At 61.7% G+C, this 15730-nt stretch overlaps 1 protein-coding gene across 2 annotated transcripts; it reads left to right on the top strand.

Annotated features, from left to right (window-relative positions):
• The first annotated feature begins 1248 nt into the window (after positions 1-1248).
• Positions 1249-13857, top strand: B4GALNT4 (beta-1,4-N-acetyl-galactosaminyltransferase 4). Of its 2 annotated transcripts, XM_045770809.2 has the most exons (20): positions 1250-1621; positions 4669-4772; positions 5157-5252; positions 5339-5434; positions 5520-5610; positions 5693-5793; positions 5977-6044; positions 6232-6310; positions 7482-7548; positions 7692-7826; positions 7896-8005; positions 8085-8185; positions 8273-8373; positions 8443-9358; positions 11371-11660; positions 11809-11962; positions 12094-12166; positions 12277-12430; positions 12784-12910; positions 13403-13857. In XM_045770809.2, exons 1-20 carry the CDS (start codon positions 1471-1473, stop codon positions 13524-13526), a joined length of 3138 nt encoding a protein of 1045 aa, XP_045626765.2. In that variant the 5' UTR covers positions 1250-1470; the 3' UTR covers positions 13527-13857. The 2 variants fall into 2 exon arrangements, with proteins under 2 accessions (XP_045626764.2, XP_045626765.2); XM_045770808.2 differs by having other exon boundaries at positions 1249-1621; positions 8273-9358.
• Positions 13858-15730: the final 1873 nt, after the last annotated feature.

Below are 15730 nucleotides of genomic sequence, written 5' to 3'. Positions count from 1 at the left end.
TGCTGGAGCCCCGAGGCACCTCCCGGGAGGGGCCCCACCCAGGTGCTCTGGCTGAGCGTGCTGGCTGGGCACCGACACAGCCGTGCAGCCAACTCTGGCCCAGCCAGCGGGGTCGCCCCAGCCATTCATTCTTCCACCTGAGGCCTGTCCTATCCTGAAGCAGAGAAAAGCTGAATTCCTGACCCACAGAATCCAGGAGCTGTTACACCACTCATGTTGGGATGGTTGTTGCACAGAACGGAACAGGGGGAGGAAGGCACAAAGGGAGAAGGGTCTGGCTGGCCGCTGGGCAGAGGGGGGTTGGAGTGGCCCAGGCAGGAATGGGAACCAGGTGGGGCAAAGTTCATCACCCACCCACACTCCCGACCCGCCAGCAGCGCAGCGAGAGCTGCGCCCCAGACCCCAGCGCTTCGGTCCAAAGCGGAAGTGGAAGAGCTGCGTGGCGCACCCTCCTGCCCCTTCCAGCGCGTCCTGCAACTGCTCTCCACCTTCACTCTGCTTACTGTGTCCCCACTGTCCACCTTCACTCTGCCCTTCCTGTCCCTGCGTCCTCTGCTCCCTGTGTCCCCACTGTTCCCCAACCCGTAGCCTGTGACTTCCATTGGCGCCATCCCTACACACCCTGATCGCCACCCCGGTGCCCCACGTCCACATCCCCCAGGCCTTTGCACCTCCACTTCTCCCGCGTCCCCCTGGCTGGGCAGCCCATCCTCCAAGCAAACGAGTCCCCCAGTCCTCTGCATCTCCCCTGTCTCTGTGCCCACTCCCTCCCCACCCACCAATCCCTCTGCCCCGTCCCCTCCCCACCCCGGTCCTCTGCACCTCCCCATCCCCGTGTTGCTGCGTCCCGTGTCCTTCGCACCACACTGTCCCTTGGGCACCCCCTGACCTCTGTCCCGCATCCCCACGTCCTTCGCACCTCCATACGTTCATTCCCCTGTCCCCACGTCTCCCCATCCTCCGTGAACCCCTTGACTTCCGTCCCTAGTCCTCCGCACCTCCAGGTCCCGCGCCCCCCAGCTGCGCGGGCCGGCGCGCCCAGGTGGATGCGCGCGCGTTGCGTGGAGACGAGCGGCGGGCACACCCTAACTCGCCGGCCCCGCCTCCCGCGCCGCGGATTGGCTCCCCGCGGGCTGGCCGGGCCCCGGTTGGCTCGCGCCGCGCGGCAGCCGGGCCCGTTTCACGGTGGGTAGCACCGCAGCGTGGATGCTGCTCGGTCCCGCCGCGGCCCCCAGGAGCGTGGAGCCGGAGCGGCCGGGCGGGGCCGGGCGGGGGCACCGCCGGGAGCCGCTCCGCCGCCCACCCCGGGCCCGCGGCCGAGGGCAGCCGCGGGTCGCGGCCGCACCCTGTGGCCGCGGGCGGCGGACAAAGGGCCATGCGGGGCCGGGAGATGCGGCGCGGGGCGCGCGGGAACCGGGGGCCGCAGCGGTGCCGCTGAGCACGGCCCGAGGTGGGGCGGGGCCGGCCGCGATGCCGTGGTTCCCGGTGAAGAAGATTCGCAAACAGATCAAGCTGCTGCTTCTGCTGGTGCTGCTGACCTGCGCCGCATGGCTCACGTACGTGCACCTGAACCTGGTGCGCCAGGGCCGCGCGCTGCGCCAGCGGCTGGGCTACGGGCGAGGTACGGGAGGGGGCGCGCGCCCTGGGGGCGGGGGGCGGTGAGGGCTAAGAGCAGCGCGGGGTCCGGGTCTTCTCACCGCGCCCGGGGACCCTGGTGGCCCTACCCCGCTCGGCGATATTGGGGCAGGGGGCGCGGTTCGGCCCGGCCCGGAGCCCAATGACGTCAGCAGTGACGTGCGCGACCCTCCTGGGGAGCGTCCCCAAACCTGGGCGGACTCCGGGATCTGACCTGGAGCCGGTAGTGACGGGGTTTACGGTGGGCTCTTGGAGACATCGCCCCCAGGCCCTGGCGTGCTGGGATTTTCAAGAAGGCCTTGCACCTCCACCACGTGCCTCCTTAGCAGAGCCTCAGTTTACCCATCGGCTGGGGAAGAGGGGAGAGACAGATCCAGCCTCCCGACGGGGTGGGGGTGGGGGAAGGGTTTGGAGGGAGCTGACTGGTGCTGTTGGAACGCTTCCTGGAGGGGGTGCCGTAGGTAAACCTGTAACAAGAGACTGAGAGGCTTTTGTGGGGGGGTGATGGAGATCCAGCCTGGGGACCCCTGAACTGCACGGAGTGAACTTCCCCAGGTTCCTCCAGCTCACACTTCAGTGAGGACAGTGAACCCGCAAAGCAAATCAGGTCCTGCTGAGTCTTGTGAGAAAGAGCCAGGGGAAGGGTCATGCCCCTTTAGCTAAGGGGATCCAACCGCCTCTTGAACGTGGAGGCTGCTGAAACACATCTAGGACCTGGTGGGAAGAGGAGAAGCAGAGAGCCTGGGGAAGGGGTGTGGGGATGGGAGAGAGGGCAGCACCTCAGGGCAGGCGTAACCACAACACCCCCACACTGCCTATCCCAAATGTCCCAGCTAGGGCGGGAGCAGAAGCCCCTGCCCAGGCCTGGGAAGACCCCAGCCAGACTGCCCCGGCCCTTCTTAAGGAAACACGGTGCTGGGTGTCCTTAGGATGGGAGGTGGGGAGAGCCTTGCTTCATAAAGATTCATAACAATGACTTTGGCTCCCAACACCCAGGGCCACTCCACCGAGGGGTCCAAACCCCCCTGTTCAGTCCCACTCCTGTCTCCCAGTTGCCAAAGCACTCTGCCTCCCCTGTGTGCCTGGGCACCTGGCTCCACAGAGCTCCCAAGCCAGGGGTCTGGAGCTTGTCCCAACCCCCCAGAGGCTATACCCCTCACAGCCTCTTGAGAGGCCCCCAGCACTGCTCAGTCCCTAAAAGAAGCCCTCCTCCCACAGCTATGAGCCAACAAGGCAGGACCCAGTGCGTGACCCAGTGACACAGAACAAAACCAGACCCCCTTCCCCAGCCACCTCTGTGGCTTTCCAAGCAACCACAGTCCTCCCCAACTTGACTTCCTGAGCAGCTGGGGAGTCTAGCTCAGCAACTGGGGAGGGCGTGGAGGTGTGGGAACCCCATTTCTGAGTCCCTCTCTGCTCTCAGCTATGTCAGCAGAGAAGCTGGGTGACCGGCCAGACTGCCCTCACTACTCCTGGGTGAGCAGGAGCTGTTCAGGGTCCTGGAAGGTCAAACTCTCATGTGGCACCTTCCAGGAACAGCCCCAGCCCACAGGTCTTGCTTGGCTCCAGGCTGCAGCCTCACCTTCTGTCCAGCCACCTGGGCTACCCCCAGGGTAAGGCTTGTGAGAAGCTGAACAGCTGGACGTGCCTGAGGCCTTTTTGAGTGTTGAGTCAGTGCTGTCTTCACTACAACTGGGGTGGCAGCACTGGAGCGGGGCAGGGGGCGACTTTCCTGGTACCCTGCAGGATACCCGTGTGGCAGGAGGCCCCTTTGGACCTCACTGTGCAGGACAGTGGTGGCAGCCTAGGATGGGACCCCACCACAGAAGACTCCTAGTACCCATGGACTTAGCTTGATGGGCAGGGAGTATCAGGGCCAGGCTGTGGGGATTTGGCCAGGAGCCTCTTGGGGGCTCATCTCCTAGCTGGACAGAGGGCAGTGAGGGAGGAACCCAGAAGGAGCAGGTGGGCAGCTACCACAGGAGTCCCACAGGCAGGAGACCAAGAACAGCTCCCCTGTCCTGGAGAAGGGGCCCGGGTCAATTGTGTCCACACAGTAATCTAGCTCCTGGGGTCTGGATGTCAAAACCCAGGCTTGCCCTGGAGCAAAGGCGGGGCTCCTGGATTGGAGATCCCCGGGTGGGAGCGGGAGCGCCAGGAGGGGTAGAGGTGGGTTACAATAAAGCCTCCCTTGCAGAGCCTCAGGTCCCAGGGTGTGGCACTCCCCCCCTCCACCCCCACCCCCACGGGGGGACAGGGTGGGATGTTCAGGTCCACAGCTTGGACAAGAAGTCTGGGAATTTGAGGGAGTTAGGGGCATGGCCAGGCCCCAGGCTAGGGGATGTGTGTGTGTGTTGGGGGGGCGGTGCTAAGTGCTACAGATGTCCACAGACAGATCAGGAAGGGTTCCTCAGGGGTACAGCCTCTCTCCATGGCTACGTTGGCCCCAGGTCCTCCAGCAGCCAGATCAGCGTGTCTATCCCTCTTCTGTCCAGGCTGGTGCCAGGGCTCCTAGGTCCTGAACCCCCACCCTGAGGGCAGCCGGTGGCACGTGTGCCATGAGCTGGGTCTGGCTTAGCCTTAAGACAGAAGCACCAGCTTTCCCGATAACAAGTTCCAGCACTAACCCTTAGCACAGTTTTGATAAGGGAAGGAGACACGAAACACTCAGTATAAGGGAAACGTGCTGGGGGCACTTCCTGGGGGTCCTCCTGACGGAAGAGCAACTGACCAGGATGGCCAGATAAGTGTGTACATATCAGACACAACTCTGCTCCCTGGCACCAGTCAGGGAGCTCGGAAGAGCCAGGCGGAGGCCTTGGGAGGGGGCTGCCCACCCTCAGAGGCGGGATGCGGGGGCAGCCCAGCAGAGAGCAATTGCATAGCTACAGGTGGGGTGTCAGGTACTCCGAGGGAGCGGACTGAAGGGAGAGGCTTCCGTGGGAGACCCACTGCCCCCTGCTGACCCCAGCAGCAGGGGCCGTGCCATGAAGAGAGCCCGGGCCCCAGTCCTGCCCCACATGCCACCCACAGATGGTGAGAAGCTGAGCGGTGTGACAGAGGGCAGGGGTGTCCGGGCTGCACTGTCCACACAGAGGGCGGAGGACTCCAGCGAGAGCCGTGAGGAGGAGCAGGCGGTGAGCAGGGCTGTGGGAAGGGACACGTGTGTGCGGCCCACGCGCTTGGGTGCAGTGGCCTCGGAGCCCGTGGGCTGTGTGGATGGAAGGCTCCGCAGGCTCGTTGGAGCGTGGTCTCACACCAAGCACCGCCCAGACACAGACAGCCCAGACTGGAGTCCGGGTCTGGGTGGACGCAGTGGTGCACGTGTGGGTGGCCCCGTGTCGGCCTGGTCATCTTCCAGAGACGAAGGTCATCTGGACGTGTGGTCAGGGTACAATGGATTTGCGATTTGTGCCTGGATGTGTGCAGGGGAGTCCTTGCGAGGTTTGTGTCCCACTGCGTGTGGTTGTGGGATCCCTCCCGTCTCTCAGCTTTGACCCGGTGCCTTTTCTGTCCCGTAGCCTGAAGGCCGGGACCCAAACATGCTGTTTCCTGCGGGGGCTGGAAAGCCACCCCCTCTGAACCTCACTCATCAGGTGCCCCCATGGTGGGAAGAGGTGAGCTCCAATCGGCTTGCGATGGGCTTCGGGGAGTGCTGGAGGTGGGGCTTTGCGGAAGGTAAGGCCCCCCTCCCGCCCCCCAGTACAAGGGGCAGGTGAACCTGCACGTGTTTGAGGACTGGTGTGGAGGCGCTGTGGGCCATCTGAGGAGAAACCTGCACTTCCCGCTGTTCCCTCATGTGAGTGCTGGGGGGCAGGGCAGGCCCCAGAGGGCGGGAAAGGGTACGCAGTGGGCTTTGACATCAGAGGCCACTGCCCCCCCAGACACGCACCACCGTGAAGAAGTTGGCCGTGTCCCCCAAGTGGAAGAACTATGGACTACGGATTTTCGGCTTCATCCACCCGGCGAGAGATGGTGCGAGGCGGGGTGACGTGCGGGTGTGGGGGGAGATCAGAAGGGGCCCCGCACCCCCCTGAGTCCCTGTCCTGTGGCCTAGGAGACGTCCAGTTCTCTGTGGCTTCAGATGACAACTCTGAGTTCTGGCTGAGCCCAAACGAGAGCCCGGCGAGCGCCCAGCTGGTGGCCTTTGTGGGCAAGGTACCCTCAACCCCACAGCCCTCCGGCCCCAGTCCCTCCACCCACACCCCCGTCTGTCTTCACTGGGCCTCCTGCCGCCTCGGCCACCTGTCTTCTCCAGCTTCTAAGGGACGGGGACTGGATGAGGCTGGTGCCCCCAAAGAGAGGGTGAACCCCCCACACCCCTTCTGTATTGCTTCCCAGACTGGCTCAGAGTGGACAGCACCTGGAGAGTTCACCAAGTTCAGCTCCCAGGTGTCCAAGCCCAAGCGGTGAGTGACTGGGAGTGTGTGTGCATGAGTGTGCACACATTCGCACACACGTGAAACCACTGCACTTGTGCTGTCCTGGCACACCACCCTGGGCCACCATCCCTGAGCACCCCGTCTTCTCTGTGCTCTTGGTTGGGCTTCCTGCGGGCGTCGCAGGGGCCTGTCCCCCTATCCCTTATGTCCCCAGGCTCATGGCCTCCCGGAGGTACTACTTTGAGCTGCTGCACAAGCAGGACGACCGAGGCTCAGACCACGTGGAAGTGGGCGTGAGTGTGGCTTGCCATCCGTGGGCTTCTAGAGAACGCACCTCCCCTCCCCTGCCCTCTCTGCTCGCAACACTCCCTTCAGGGCCCCCACCCCGGGAGTTCCTGTCTAGTTGGCAAAGCAGACGCTCAGGGACGGGGCCCGGGGTCAACTCCGCCTGCTCAGAGAGGCTGCATGGAGGAAGTGACGCTGGAGTAGAGTCCTGAGAGATGAGACGTTCATAGATCCAAAGAGGAGAGTATCTGGGATGGGGGTGCATCAGGTGAATTCCAGATCTCAACAGCAGAGGAATGGGAACACCCAGCATTCTTCCACAACTCCAGGGGGTCCAGTGGCCAGGTAGGGCCTGCAGTGCCAACCCTGGACAGCTCTGGCTTTGTCCTGAGAATGAAGCAATTGGGTTTGCATTTCAGGAAAAACCCTTTGGCCACTGTTGCAGAGAGCCTGGGGAGAGGGTCCTTTTATGTGTGGTCCCTGAACCAGGGAAGTGGGAAAGGAAAAAGTGGCAGGTGCAGGGGGAAGGGGGTTTGCACAAGACAGAGGGCCTGAGCCTGGCTGCGTGTGGGGTGATGACCAGATTGGGATAGGGGGTTCTCAGCCCAGTTCTGTGGGATGTCGCATGTGTCAGGCGTGTGTGACAGGCATCAACCCAGCTCAGCTGGCAGGGAGTCCAGGCTGGAGATGCAGGGTTACGGTGATCTTGTGGAAGACGAGGGGGTGCCAAGAGGCCCCAGAATGAGCTAGGGAGGGAAGAGGGCTTAGAACAGCTCCTGGGAACCCCAGCTTGAGAGGAGGGAGGGAGGGACAGAGCCTGCAAAGGAGACTGAGAAGGAACAGCCATAGGAGGGGGAGAGCTAGTGAGATGAGCTGTGCCAGCCCTTGGAAGATCAGCTGTGACCTCCAGGAGAGCAATGGCTGTAGAATGGGGAAGCAGGCCACAGGAAAGCTGTGACCAGCAGGCAAGGGAGTGCTTAGGATTTCAGGAAAGGCCTGGCGGGAGCATGGGGAGGGGTCCTTACCTGCCGCCAAGAACCCCTCTCTCATCCACCCTCCAAGTTTCCTATATCCTTGAAGGGGCTGCCCCCACTAGTTCCCCATGCCCACATCTGAGAAGACCCATTCCTTTCAAGCTCTGTTCCCATTCTGGTCCTGACCACTCTCTCCCTCCCCCAGTGGCGAGCCTTCTTGCCGGGCCTGAAGTTTGAGGTCATAGGCTCTGCTCACATCTCCCTGTACACAGGTGCGGAGCCCCGTACCTCTCTGGGGAGTGGAGTGGGCTCCTGATGGGTGGTCTCCTTGGGATGGGCTCTGGATGTGGGTGGAGAGGGGTGAGGAGTGGTCTCTGGGTATTCCTGGGGACCCCACACATCCCTCTGCCCCCAGATGAGTCATCCCTGAAGATGGACCATGTGGCCCACGTCCCCCAGTCTCCAGCTAGCCATGTGGGGGGCCAGCCGCCGCAGGAGGAGCCCAGAGCTGACATGCTGCGCCCAGACCCCCGAGACACCTTCTTCCTCAGTGAGAGGGGACCCTGGAGGAGGGGGCGGGGACACCCAGCCTGCCACTCTGTGACCACTCCTCCCACAGCTCCTCGGGTGGAGCCTTCAAGTCTGGAGAATGTGCTGGAGCCCTGCGCCTATGCCCCCACCTACGTTGTCAAGGACTTTCCCATTGCGAGATACCAGGGGCTGCAGTTTGTAAGTGCCCCTCACCAAGACCTTCCTGAGACCCGGACCTCCCTCCCAGGGTCCTCTGAGCCCTCTGCCCCGCCCGCAGGTGTACCTGTCCTTTGTCTACCCCAACGATCACACGCGCCTCACTCACATGGAGACCGAGAACAAGTGCTTCTACCGGGAGTCACCGCTGTACTTGGAAAGGTGGGGGGAGGGGCGCAGCAGCAAGGAATGAGGGCGGGGCCTCCTCGGGGGCGGGGTGTCCTCGCTGATGCCCCGCCCCCACCCCAGGTTTGGGTTCTATAAGTACATGAAGATGGACAGGGAGGAGGGGCAGGAAGATGAAAAGGAGGAGATGCAGCGCCGAGCCTTCCTCTTTCTCAACCCGGATGGTGAGTGCCCCCCAGGCCCCCCAGCGTGTGCCCACCTGGGCGTGGCAGGCTTAACCATGCTTCCCACAGACTTCCTGGACGATGAGGACGAAGGGGAGCTGCTAGACAGTCTAGAGCCTACGGAGGCGTCCCCCCTGCAGAGCGGCCGACGATTCCCTTCCCCAGTGGCCCCCACCACGCCACCGGGAGCCATGCCTACCCCGCCAGCGCCTCCCAGCACCCGGGACCTGCCAATCCCCAGGCGCTCCCGGGCGCTGAGCTGGGCTGCCCGGGCGGCGCGCCCCCTGCCCCTCTTCTTGGGCCGCGCCCTGCGCCCCCGAGCCGCAGCTGAGCGGACGCCCTCAAAGGTGTATGTGACACGGGTGCGGCCGGGACTACGGGCACCCCCGCGGGCCCTGGCACCTCTCAGCCCACGCGGCCCGCCCTGGCCGCCCTTCCCCGGAGTCTTCCTCCGTCCCAGACCTCTTCCCCGGGTGCAGCTGCGGGCACCCCCACGCCCGCCCCGGTCTCGAGGCCGCAGGACCGGTGGCTCCCAGGCCACAGAGCTGAGGCCCTCTGCCCGGGCGCAGGCCACCCAGGGGAGCCGGGAGGGCCAGCCGCGCACGCTGGGACTCACGGCACCCACCGCGGACTTGAACTTGTCGTCAGAAGCACAGCCTGTGACCTCCTTCCTGAGCTTGTCCCAGGTGTCCAGGCCACAGCTGCCTGGGCAGGACGAGGAGGAGGAGGAGGAGGAAGCAGACGAGGATGGGGCCCAGGGCGAGGAGGACAGCGAGGAGGCAGCGGGGGCCCCCCGCGGCCGCTGGCGCGAGGACGCCATTGACTGGCAGCGCACGTTCAGCGTGGGCGCGATGGACTTCGAGCTGTTGCGCTCCGACTGGAACGACCTGCGCTGCAACGTGTCCGGGAACCTGCAGCTGCCCGAGGCCGAGGCCGTAGACGTGGTGGCTCAGTACATGGAGCGGCTCAACGCCCGCCATGGCGGGTATGGGGGAGGGGCGCACATGGAAGGGGAGGGCCTAGCCTCTGTGGGACCTTCGACCTTCCCTAGGGCCCAGGGTACTGACCTGGGAGTGCACCCACACCCCCTAGGGAAGAGTCTTCTCTGTCTCTTCCGTGTCTTCTGGGGTGTCTTATTGTCCAGGTTCCCTGTCCAGTGTTCGAAGCCTCACCCCCCACACACACACACAGCCCCCGGTCTGGCTCCCCTGTCCTACACCCCCAGACCCCACCCTGTCACCTTGGGCCTGAACCCAAGAATGAATCTGAGCCAGCCAGCTCTTTCCTCCAAATAGAGACGCATCCAAAAGTCAAGCTGAGTGTCCCTGGAGCCCCCCTGTTCTGCTGGAACAGTGCTACTGGGTCTTCCAAGAGGGCCTTCCTCTGACTTCAGGGGACGGCACAGGGCTCCTGCCCCATGGCTGCCTCTGGTCTTCCCTAGGCCCCGGGAATCTAAGCCTGTCTCCACCCCCACGTAGGTAGTGGTGTGGCAAGTGGGAGGCCTCAACTTGGCCCCACTGAAGGCACCGGTGAGTTCTGAGTTGTGTGAGCCTTGAAGGAGGGGCAGAATGTGCACAGGCGGCAATGGCAAAGGCACTGGGACAGGAGCCCAGGGGCCTGGTGTGCAGAGGATAGAGAAGGGGCCGTTGTGCGCCTTGACCAACCTGCACAGTGCTCGTTTTTCTTACTTTCGATACAAGGTGTTTTTTGTTTTTTTGTTTTTTAAGATTTTATTTATTTATTCGACAGAGAGAGAGACAGCCAGCGAGAGAGGGAACACAAGCAGGGGGAGTGGGAGAGGAAGAAGCAGGCTCATAGCGGAAGAGCCTGACGTGGGGCTCGATCCCAGAACTCCGGGATCACGCCCTGAGCCGAAGGCAAACGCTTAACCGCTGTGCCACCCAGGCGCCCCTCGATACAAGGTTTTGAGCAGGACAGGGGTTTGACCTGTTTGGGTGGGAGACAGGCCTGTTGCTGCCTTGGAGAGGAGTAGACAGGATGGGAAGCTCATAGGGGCCATGACTGACAGGCTAGGTCCGGGTCAGTGATGGGATGGCATGGGAGCGGCAGGGATTCGATTCTAGGTGGCTGGGTGTGAGCCTGCCCTTGGCTCTAAGCTTCCTGAGGGCAGGGTATGAATGGCTCCAAGGACTGAGAGTGTAGGTAGACCCAGAGCATTTGGGACAAAAAGTCTGTGACACTTGAGTAGAGCATAGTGGGGACGGCAGGGGTAGACAGGAGGAGTATGCACCCCTTGGAGGTCACATAGGTAGGCTCCCATGGTGAGGGGTGCTACCTACAAAGAGAGGGCATGCAGCAGAAGGAGGAGGCAACCTTAGCAAGGGCAGGATCCTGTTTTCCCAGAATGAGAAGTCTTTGCTTGAAGGCAGAATGGAGGACGAAAGATACTCGGCAGGGCCAGAACAGGGGGAAGGGGCAGAAGAGGCTCAGGGTAGGCCCAGTGGCATCTTCCCTCAGGGCCTTAGAAAGAGCAGGGGCGGGTTGGGGCAAGCATGCCAGATTGAATACCCCAGAACAAAGACCCTGTAGGAGGAGGAAGTCAGCTTACCCAGCATGAGGGCACACTGAAGGCAAGTTAGAATCTGCCAATGGTCCTAGAATGCCACTTTAAGCCATCCGAACCTCATTCTGTGGACAGTGGGTGGCCCTGAAGTTTTGTGAGCATGTCATAAAGATCACTGTGGATGTGAGCGGTGGCAGGAAGACCACAGAGGAGGAAAGGACGGGCCTGGGCCTGGGGGACGCTTCCAAGTGTGCGCTACCGTAGGGAGGGGGAGCCCCACAATGGGGGCCTGTCTTGGAACTCCCGGTGGGGCATGAGGTGTGAGGGGGGTGTGGCAGCCTGGGAGGGAAGAGGATTCACAGCAGCTACCCCAGCCCGTCAGCTGAGTGGCCACCTGGTTTCTGGGGCTGGGGGCGGAGAAGGAGGAACGCAAGGTCGAAGCCCGGGGGTGCTGACCCAGTTCCACTTCCCAGGCGCTACGCGCTTCTGCGCATCGTGAACGTGGAGAAGCGCCGAGACTCCGCGCGCGGAAGCCGCTTCCTCCTGGAGCTGGAGCTGCAGGAGCGCGGGGGTGGCCGCCTGCGCCTGTCAGAGTATGTCTTCCTGAGACTGCCGGGAGCCCACGCGGGAGACACAGACAGGGACGGAGAGAGTCCCGAGCCTGCCCCCGCCGCCTCCACGCGCCCAGACGGCCGCCCCGAGCTCTGCCGGCCACTGCGCCTGGCCTGGCGCCAGGATGTGATGGTACACTTCATCGTGCCAGGTGCGCGGGAGTGCCACGGGCCCAGGCACCCGGGATGGGGGGTGGGGTTCCAGGAGACCTCCTCGCGAGGTGAGGGAGCACCACTGGCCGTGGACAGGGTTCCGCAAAGTCAGCGTGGGATGGACTCAGTGGTACCACCCTTCTCCAGTGAAGAACCAGGCGCGCTGGGTGGCACAGTTCCTGGCGGACATGGCCGCGCTGCACGCCCGCACTGGGGACTCACACTTCAGCGTCACCCTGGTGGACTTTGAGAGCGAGGATATGGATGTGGAGCGGGCCTTGCGCGCGGCTCGGCTGCCCCGGTAACAGCGCCCTCCACCCCCACTGGGGAGGACCGAGTGCATCTTGCCTCCTTGGGGAGGTGGGTTTTCCTACCCTGCCCCCAGGGACCCGTGCCTGTGACTTCCCACCCCCGTTCTCCCTCACCCCCCAGGTACCAGTACCTGAGGCGAACTGGGAACTTCGAGCGCTCGGCGGGCTTGCAAGCCGGAGTGGACGCGGTAGAGGTGCGTGGGAGGGATGCGCGGCTGGGGAGAGCGAGATGGGGGAGCCAAGGGAGGATCAGCTTGGGGAGGAGTGGATGGGGCTCAGACTTCCCTGTGACCTCGACCTCCAGGATGCCAGCAGCATCGTTTTTCTCTGCGATCTGCACATCCATTTCCCCCCCAACATTCTGGATGGCATCCGCAAACACTGTGTGGAGGGCAAGCTGGCCTTTGCGCCTGTGGTCATGCGCCTAGGCTGCGGGAGCTCGCCTGGGGACCCTCACGGTAATGCCCTGGATGCCCCTATCCCAGTAACACTAGGAGTCCCACCAATGCCAGGATAAAATCTAGGCCCCTGGGGGCCTCTCCCAATCCCTGAGGTAGGCCTAGGGACCCATCAATGCCCCTCTTAGTGCCCAGAACCCCAGGTCCTCCCCCCAGAACCTCCAGGGTCATGCCTGACCCCTAGGGACCTCCTCCAGCACCCCAGTCATGTGCAGAGCTCCAGATTATGACCCCCCATAGAAGGGTGACCCCTGAGAGCCCCTCTGATGATGGGCCCCTGTACCAGACCCACACCTGAGGTTGGGGAGGAAGGCTTGCAGGACCTGGTGTCTGACGGGCACCTCCCTGCCCAGGTTACTGGGAGGTGAATGGCTTTGGTCTCTTTGGGATCTACAAGTCAGACTTTGACCGCGTTGGAGGCATGAACACTGAGGAGTTCCGTGACCAGTGGGGGGGCGAGGACTGGGAGCTCCTGGACAGGTGACCACCTCCCCACCCTTCAGGGAGACTAAGGACACTTTCATAGCTTCCTCTGAATGGGGAGGGGGAAGCCCAAGGGGTCCTCACATGCTGCCGGGACTCTGTCCTTCTGCTTCATCTCTCAGGATCTGTGGGCCTAGGGGGAAACCCTTTGACCCCACCCCAACCCCCCAAACCCCTTCTTACCTCCAGGGTCCTGCAGACTCAGGGACAGCCTTTGAACAGACTCTGTCCCCAGATTCCATAGGCCCAGTGGTGGCCCTGAGTCCCCATCTCCCACCAGAGTCCTACAGTAGTGGAATCCCTGACACCCCCAGCCCTGGGCCTGGGTCCTGACCGCTCCCATCCTGCCCACCCCCGGGCTCCAGAAGAATCAGGGCAGCCACAATTATCCCCCTACCACCCAGGTCCTGACCCCCCCCCAAGATCCTACAGGCTCAGGGACAGCTCTGCCACCCCTCCCCAGGGTCCTGACACCCCTTTTCTACCCAGAGTCCTGCAGGCAGGGCTGGAGGTGGAGCGGCTCCGACTGAGGAATTTCTACCACCACTATCACTCCAAGCGGGGAATGTGGGGCACACGCAGCCGGAAAGGCTCCCGCACAGAGGGGCCCTGAAGACAAGGCAACCCTCCCAGCCCCTGGCTGCAGTCCTGTGGTGGTAGCTGGAGGCCGGGCCCTGAGCCTGGTCCCTGGGGATCTGGCAGGGCTCATCCCAGGGGCACAGCCACCACCTGTGCCTGGCCCACAGGGGCCACCTCCCCCTTCGTGCCCCTCCCCAGAGAGGTAGCCTTCACAGCTGGTTGGGGCCTGGGCTTGGTCCCCACACTCTGTGCGATGATTTCTGTGAAATTTTGCCGTAGCGATGACATTGTTTTCAGGATTTCCGAGAGTTCTGTCTGTTCCGTTTTTTATTCAGAATGAAATGAAATATTTTTTTTAGTTCTGACTTGTCCTCTGCCTGGTTCTCTTGGGAGGGCAGGGATGATTCTCTATGATTACCAGAGAGCCCTGGGCACTGCCTCTGCTCCTTCGGCTCCTTCCTGACTCACAGCGGCAGCAGCCCCACTGACCCCCAACCTCTTCCACACTCAGGACCACTCACGGCTTCCTTCCCTCTCCCCTTGAACCTCAGAGGTCGGACCTCGAGGGGAAAGAGCTTCCAACCTCCTCCTTGCCAGTCTGTGCCTGTCTTGCCTGTGGAGTCACGTGGCCTCCCATAACTGACATGGGGCAGGGCCTTCGCACCTTTGAGAAAAGAGCATTCGGCCATTTCACAGCCCTCCCTTTTGAAAACAGAACTTGGATATTAGTCCTACCCCCTCTTCCCAGGAGGTGAAGGTGGACAGTGTCCTATGACCATGTTGGGGGCAGGGTTCCGCTGCGTTGCCAGAAGCAGAAAACCCAAGGCAAGCTGGTTTACACCATAATGGGGAGGAAGGGTGCTCATCTGACTTCTGTCATGTACGTGGAAGTTCAGGAGCGGGGGCATGCTGGGAGAGTGCTGACCAGAGGCTGGGTGATGCCGTGGAGGCCCAGCTCCTCCCTGGGGGTGTCAGCTGTAGAAGACGGGTCCCAATCCTGGGAGGCAGGCTGGCGCTCTGCCGGTATGAGATCTCTGTGGCTGCCATAACACATTCCCACAGACTATCATCTCACAGTTCTGGGAGTCAGAAGGCCTAAAACCGAGGTTTCTGCGGGCCTGGCCTCCTGCAGGCTTTAGGACTGAATCTGCTTCGTCCTCTCCCCACTTCTAGAGGCTGCTTGGATTCCTTGGCTCAGGGCTTCTTCCTCCACCTTCAAAGCCAGCTGCTTGCCATTTTCATAGCCCTCCCTCCCTGTGTCTGTCATCTCTGCTTCCATTATCACTTCTCTGTCTGACCCTTCCTGCCTCCCTCTTGTAAGGACACCTGTGATTACACTGTCCCCCTCCATTAACCGGGACAATCTCCCCATCTCAATCGATTTTTTTTTTTTTTAAGATTTTATTTGAGAGAGAGAGAGAGAGAGCACAAGACGTGGAGAGGGAGAAGCAGGCTCCCTATGGAGCAGGGAGCTTGATGCGGGCCTGATCCCAGGACCGTGGGATTATGACCTGAGCCAAAGGCAGCCACTTAACCAACTGAGCCACCCAGGTGCCCCTCAATCAATATTCTTTATGTAATCACATCTGCAAAGTCCTTTTTGCCATGTAAGGTGACAGTCACAGGTTTCATGGAGTAGGGCCTGGATGTTTTTGGGGCCATGGTTCTCTGTACTTATTTACTCACATTCAGTGGGAAGGCAGTACGTGCACCCAGCAGCCCAAACAATCCTCGTGAGATTGGCCCAAGTTGTATCTGATGAGGACACGAATACTCGTGAGGTTCAGTGGGGTGGAGTCCGGAGCCAACGACCAAGAAAGAATTCTTGAGGAGTCTTTGGTGCAAAATTGGTAGTTTATTAAAGCACAGGGACAGGATCCCTGGGCAGAAAGAGCTGCTGCCCCGCGTTGTGAGGGGTGGCTGTTATATACCATGGGGTTGGGGGAGGTAAGGAAAAGGGGAGGTTGAGAAAGTACTTTCATATGTTAAAGAAGATTCACAAGATACCTGTGGCCTTGCCATAGTCAAGTTAAGGTGGTTTTGCCCTCCAGCAAGGCATTAACATGAAGATGGTTGGGAACTTCCTGGAGGCTGCAGATTATAAGGACATTTAATTTAATCTACATTCCCTTCCGGAAGCTAGGTTACTGATAGAAATGCTTCGTTCCTGTAAACTGCTAAGACATTTGTAAACTGAGGGAGACTTAAGTCTTGCAGGATTGTTGTATCTATAGGTTA

Source organism: Ursus americanus, chromosome 24, assembly GCF_024610735.1.
Source record: "Ursus americanus isolate L20-20 chromosome 24, mUrsAme1.1.p, whole genome shotgun sequence".
NCBI classification, from domain to species: domain Eukaryota; kingdom Metazoa; phylum Chordata; class Mammalia; order Carnivora; family Ursidae; genus Ursus; species Ursus americanus.
Note: the sequence above shows the minus strand (reverse complement) of the source record. Positions and strands in the feature narration are given on the sequence as shown.

What these genes read in the sequence shown, in the direction of transcription:
- B4GALNT4 (XM_045770808.2), top strand. Translation starts at nt 1,471, where the DNA reads ATGCCGTGGTTCCCGGTGAAGAAGATTCGCAAACAGATCAAGCTGCTG. An exon ending in CAGACCACGTGGAAGTGGGC is followed by an intron (nt 6,311 to 7,481) that starts GTGAGTGTGGCT and finishes TCCCTCCCCCAG; the next exon opens with TGGCGAGCCTTCTTGCCGGG. An exon ending in CTCAACGCCCGCCATGGCGG is followed by an intron (nt 9,359 to 11,370) that starts GTATGGGGGAGG and finishes TCCACTTCCCAG; the next exon opens with GCGCTACGCGCTTCTGCGCA.